The sequence below is a fragment of the Taudactylus pleione genome, unplaced genomic scaffold (genome assembly GCF_031769625.1).
Source record: "Taudactylus pleione unplaced genomic scaffold, aTauple2 ptg000236l, whole genome shotgun sequence".
In the NCBI taxonomy this organism is placed as follows: Eukaryota; Metazoa; Chordata; class Amphibia; order Anura; family Myobatrachidae; genus Taudactylus; species Taudactylus pleione.
The window spans coordinates 2,491,781-2,498,057 of record NW_028284638.1 but is presented as its reverse complement, the minus strand read 5'-3'; the positions used below and the strand labels follow the sequence as shown (position 1 = coordinate 2,498,057).

Below are 6,277 nucleotides of genomic sequence, written 5' to 3'. Positions count from 1 at the left end.
CACAAGTTGGAGAAAATTTGGCTGGTCTGATGAAAAAGTTGGTTAGGAGTGTGGGGCAGAGTTTTAGTTGGACAGACAAGTTGGAGGTTGGAGGAACATTGGTCTGGTGTATGGCCAGTTTTACTGGCTGGAGGAAATCTCCTCACTGACTGACTGACAGGGGAGTGTGGGTATGGTGTAATACTGCGTGTATGGTTTAGTAGTGTTGCAGGCTGGGGGAAGGATGCCTTCTCAATGGGTTACAGCTAGATCAATGACTGACAAGGAAATGTGTGCATGGTGTAACGGTGCAGAACATGTTACTAGCTGGAGGAAACCTGACTTATAGGGTAGTGTGTATGGTATAATAATGATGCAGTACGTGTTACTAGCTGGAGGAAGCCTCTTCTTCTCTGACTGACTGACAGGGGAATGTGTGTGTGTTATTCAGAGGGAGCCAATCAGCAGACGCGCTGTGTTCTAGAACGCGTTACGTGTTGTTTGGCAACAATGCTGCCCCGGAGGCCGGCTGCTGTATAATATACCGGGAATACCTGCAGGGTGCCACAGCTGCATTCTGTGCAGCCAGTGCACGGAGATCTGCGTTCAGCATGGACGGGCTAGTGATGGGGATCCCGGCATGGAAGGAATACATGCTGGGTTATCATGTGCCCCCCTTGTCGGTGCTGTTCTTCTACACCTTCCTGTTCCTGGCTCTGTCCTGGCTGATGAGTTCTCTATGGACCTATTACCAGATAATCTCCAGGAACACACCGCCCGGCCCGACCCCCTTACCCTTCCTGGGCAACTTTGGCTTCATGCTGGTGCCCGGCTGGCTGCTTCAACTGCTGCAGTTCGGCATGGACAGTAATAGCCTCAGTAAGGCGCCAGCTGGAGCCACCAGGAGGGAGACGTTAGTTTTCCCTCACATCATCCTCACTAACATGGCTAAAATGTACGGGAAGATCTTTGGCTTGTACATCGGCAGCCGCCTCATAGTCATACTCAACGACTTCGATACTGTCAAAGATGCCATGGTAAATCACTCCGAGGTGTTCTCTGACCGGCCCAGTGTGCCCCTGGTAACCATCATCACCCAGAGGAAAGGTAGGTAGGCAGCAGAGGGCACAGGTGGGGGCACACTAGAAGTACCCTAGTAAGACGCTGTGTTTCGCATGTGTTTTAAATTATTTTTCAATTTGCTTTTTGGTTCCCACTCACTACTTTACTTGTCAATAATCTTTTTAATAATCTTCCCACGCACCCATTTTTCACGAAGTTCCCTTCCGAGATTGGACAGAGAACGTGAGTACTTTATAAAGACAATGGACGAACCTGCGTCTCTTTTTAATTCTCCATTTTGTATGTAAAATTCATCCTAGCAATTTTCTTATAATGGGGTAGATTGTATGAAGTTCTGGGAAGTGATAAAGTGAAGAGTGATAAACGACCAAGCAATCAGCTCCTAGCTGTCAATTTTCAAGCACAGCCTGTAACATAACAGTTACGAGCTGTGTGGCTGGTAGTTTATCACTCTCCACTTTATCACTTTGCAGAGCTTAATACATCTGGCCCAATGTCCATTGAGCTTTATTTTTATGTACTCTTCACCTATTAATATATTTCTCTGTATTCTGTCACTCAAGCAATTGGCTGAATATAATATGTATAATAGTTCTGCAAATATTTTATTTATTTATGAGAAAGTAGACGCTTTGATGTATATTAACTTTAGGAGAATTACAGCTATTTCAGATATAAGCTGATATTCTGTGATGCTGATTTCCAGACCTGTTTACTGTATGTGGGTGATAAAGATGTTGTATCGCCACTTACCGCATCAAAATGTGTTTGCCTGATTAAGTCCAAAACATTGCTGGGGTGGCTGAGTGATACATGGAAGCCATTGCGCATGCATAGGAGCCTATGTATCAAAGCTTTACGAGAGATACTTTTTTTCTCACATTTATTAACCAATCAGTTCTTAACTGTCATTTTTCAAACACAGCTTATAAAATGTAAGTTAGAAGCTGATTGATTGGTGATTTATATCTCACAATTTTCTCTCTCATCAAGCTTTGATACATAGGCCCCATAACCTAGCTTTGCCAGTGTACACATGTATAGTGACTAGAAGCCTTGTCTTGGGCTTCCGATTCCACTTTCTGCAAAATAAATAAAATGTAAAATGTTTATCTTATGAAAAACTGTTTTATTTGTAGAATAAAGCATATTTTCCTGTACTGAGCCTTTGCTATTGCTATCCGGAGGTAATAATAGGTGGCCAGTCCGAAATGTCCTTGTTAAATAGGCATCCGCATGCAAAACCATTATTATGACATCAGGTTTCGACGGCACTAAGCAGGGTTTTCCCTGATACGGTCGCAAATGATGCAGCCGTGTCAGAAATGCCCACCGGCAGCTGCTGGAAGGTGACCTTCCATCAACCCCTGGGCTTAGAAGGCAGTGGAGGCCCCTCGGCTCTCTCCGATCATCTGTACTCCCCTCCTTCCTCCCTGGGCACAGCGAAGGGCAATCCTCACAGGATTTCCTGCAGTCCGATCTCATGGAGCTCAGGGCAACCTCAGCTGCCTGCACCACTGTCCATTTTCCATCCAGATTGTGATCAGCGATCCTAACAGGATCTCCTAACTGGCCACACACATGGCGATCTGCACTTATCAGCCGATTTGTGTATGATTTCCCTTGAAACTCTCCCCGGCAGCTGTGCACACGATCTCCACACGATCTGCACACTATTTGGTGTCCAATCTTCATACGATCTCTCCTGCAGTCAGACTTTCACAGTGCATCGTGTCCTAGATTGTCAGATCTGCCCTACTGCATGGCAGATCTGACGATGCCATGTGCGAGAAGCGGGGACGCGCATCGTGATCGTGAGTGGGGTCTCAAGATTTACTCTCAATTTGGCCATATTTTACACGATCTGTCGTTCCAATGTGTCGGAATCGGCCAGATCGGGTAAAATATCGCTATGTGTGTGGCCAGCACTACAGTCTGAGCTCCCTGTAGCTGTGCCTCCCTCCAGACACTCCCCCTCTCCAGGCAAAGGCATAACAGTGATGGTCAATCTTCAAAATCTCTGACCCCCAGCTGCTGGCTACTCTATGAAGTTCAGTAGTTAAATGCATTTTTTTTTTTTTTATCTTTTATATATGTTATTTAGTACAGTAGTTTTTTTTTTTAAACTGTATAAAGCATATTATCCAAATGTTCCCAAAGTTTTTTAGTTTTTTTACGTTCTCAAATATTTAAAAAAGAAACTTATTTAATATCATGTTTAAATGGCTAATATTTTCATAATTTCATTAAAAAAAATTCAACAATTCTGTGCACATTTTTAAAAAAAATATTAGCCGGTTAACCGGTTAAGAACAATGGGTTGGTGCAGTGATTCTCAACCCTCAATTGGCCCCAACAGGTCAAGTTTTTGCAGGTCATTTTATTTAATAAAATTCAGCCATAATTCAATTTCATTTATCAAAAGTCCATTTATAGAACTTAAGCAGTATAAGATTTATAGTCTTTTACAGTGTCGAATTCAACAGTCTTCTGAGCAAATCTAATAATGTTGAGGTGGATGGGGAGGAAAACTGTAATAATATTTAGTGTGGATTGTGTCTAAAGGCGCACATCCACTAGCACATATTAATGAGCGATTGCATGATTACGACATTGTAATCGTGCAATCGCTCATTAATCGTGCACTATAATGTCGGAAATGACCAGCGATGTGCGCTCCCACTGGCCGTTTCCGACATCAATCATCGGCTGAATGCTCCCAACTAAGGAGCAATATGGAGTAATATCAGAAAATGACATTGCATAGGAATTCAGGTCCGGCATCTGTGCTAAATGTAATTTGATAATTGAGAGTTCTCCTTTAACAACTTATCTGAGCAGTAAATCCCCTAAACATGTGTTACTTGGCAGCTTGCTTCTGTATTAAGCCAGCCCTGCCACATATTCCTGGAGGAAGGAAGAAGATGTCCCATTAATGTCGTGATTTATGGACTTTGACTTGACTAATTACAATGCTGTATATCATAAAGTCATTACAAACTATTTTGCTGAAGTAAGTGTCCTGATTGGCCCATATTCCGTCCCCCATTTAGTAACGATGCATAAGCCATTCAGCGCTCGCTAAAGGGGTTATGCCAGGTTTCTGGATTTAACAAACAGCGGTAATCTAATCTGCTGTTTATCAAGCATCGCTCTCATCATCTTTTAGATGGCGAGAGCGATGCGGGCCCCATTGCCTGCAATGGAGACCCGGCGGTGCCTTTCCTATTTCAGCAAAGCCTTCCGGGCACTGTTGGGTCCCTGTGTCATGCACATGTGCAGATGGACCGTCGGGCATGCGCATGACACCGGAGCCACCTTGTTGGCAGCATTAGGCTGCCAGCAGCCCAGCGGAGGACCTCGCCGAGGACAAGGACTTTGCTGGACTTCACGGGACCTCGTCGAAGGGGTAAGTATTGTTAAATACCAGTAAATGTTTTGTTTGTATAACTTTTGTTTAATATTGTTGATAAATGGGGACCTCAGTGCCAGTCTATGATACTTATAACTCATTTATTGCTTTCCTCAGCCTCTCACAATTTACCGAGAGTTAAACCACAGATACATCAATGATTTCTCTTGCAGTCTCTCTTTATGCCTCTTATACCATATGGGGATGGCAGCCTTAGTCAATTTAACAGGCGACAAAAGAGATAACTAGCTAATAGCACTTTTAGGTGGTATCAGCCATACCCAACAAAGGGGACCATCAAAGCCTAAGAGGCGTTACTGGATCTCCGCTGAGTTAAAGAACAATGCATACTTGCACTCGCCACGCACATTTTATTTTCACCTATTGCCGGCCATGTTAGATTGTCAGTGAAAGTGAGATCCCCTGCAGAGAAGAGAGATTTTGGTAAATTGATGTGGTAGGACATTCTGTATCACTATGATAAGTATTGATACAGAATGTTAATTATCACAGCTCCATGTTAATTAAACCCCACATTTGATATTTTCACTGATATTGAGTGCCAAACATCAGGTTACTTCTCCAAGATAGAAGTCCACAGATACTATCGGCCAGACTTATACCTCTTTTCCTCTTGGGTTTTCAGATATGGTTCCAACACAGGTCAGACACCGTATACACAGCACCATGGATCTGGGTTATTCCCAGGTCAGCCATGTTCACCTTGAACTTGGGTCTGTCCTGCTAAACCTGTGAGGTCATAAAAAGTGGGAGGTGACTGCTCCACAACCGCCAATCAGCTCATTTTAGGCATGACCCAGGTGGGATAACCCAGGTTGCTCCATTTACACTGCACCATGGATGGACCTGGGTAATGACCCAGGTCTATCCTGGTCAGGGCCGTAGCTAGGGTAGAGCGGCCGGTGCCATCGCACAGGGCACCACAGGTCAGGGGGCACTGTTTGGGCCTGTCAAATTTTATTATCATTCTTTCTTGTAGCTTCCTCTTATTTCATCCCCAGCATCTCCTGGCCTCTCATATCTCTTCCCTGGCCCTTCCCCAGGAAGCCATGGCCCTTTTTTGGGTGCATTATGTCCCTTTGAAAAATTAGGAGAGCGCCAATGCTCTTTCTGGCACAGGGCACCAAAAAGTCTAGTCACGGCTCTGATCCTGGGTCTGACACTGGTAGCTACCTAGGTTTGATTGCCGGGTCACTTGACCCGGGGTATTTTTCAGGGACCCTTTTACACTGAGCTGCTACTAGGGTAAACCCAGCAATAGCCCAGGTTTTGCTCTGGTGTAAAAGGGGTATAAGTGACACGTTCACAAGGTAATCTCTTGTTTAGTCTGCAAATGATCAAACACACAGATATAGGCCATATTCCCAAAATTTAGCTGATCAACAATTTTTGGGGGGATATGCTGATAGCTATTGGGCCTTGCATGCAGTATTATGGGGCTGATAACACTAGCGCCAAACCACTGCCCAAAAGAAAGATGTCCCTCCTCCCTCAACTAGAAATAAAAACAGCCGCAAGATGATTGCATAAGTGCCCTTCCCACTTCTGTTTGGCAGCGGGTGTGAAATAATAACATTGTTAGAAATAGAATTTTTTGTTTTTTTGCTGGAAAACTGCAGGTCACAGCAAGCCCTGTCATGCCAATATTGAATAACTGCTAGGGCATGCTGGCCCCTGGAGAACCACAAGTCCCAGCATACCAATTGAAGACAAACTTTATTGAAATGAAAACTCCCTGACACAGTCACTAATTTTCCAATTTATTGTTCACCTATTTCCAAA

General features: G+C 44.1%; 1 protein-coding gene across 1 annotated transcript in view; it reads left to right on the top strand.

Annotated features, from left to right (window-relative positions):
• The first annotated feature begins 519 nt into the window (after positions 1 to 519).
• CYP2U1 (cytochrome P450 family 2 subfamily U member 1) overlaps positions 520 to 6,277 on the top strand; it is a 76,467-nt gene continuing 70,709 nt past the window's right edge. Inside the window, exon 1 of the mRNA XM_088479494.1 lies at positions 520 to 1,086. Within this exon, the coding sequence (XP_088335620.1) occupies positions 591 to 1,086 (496 nt within the window). The 5' untranslated portion in view covers positions 520 to 590. The remainder of the gene's footprint in view (positions 1,087 to 6,277) is intronic.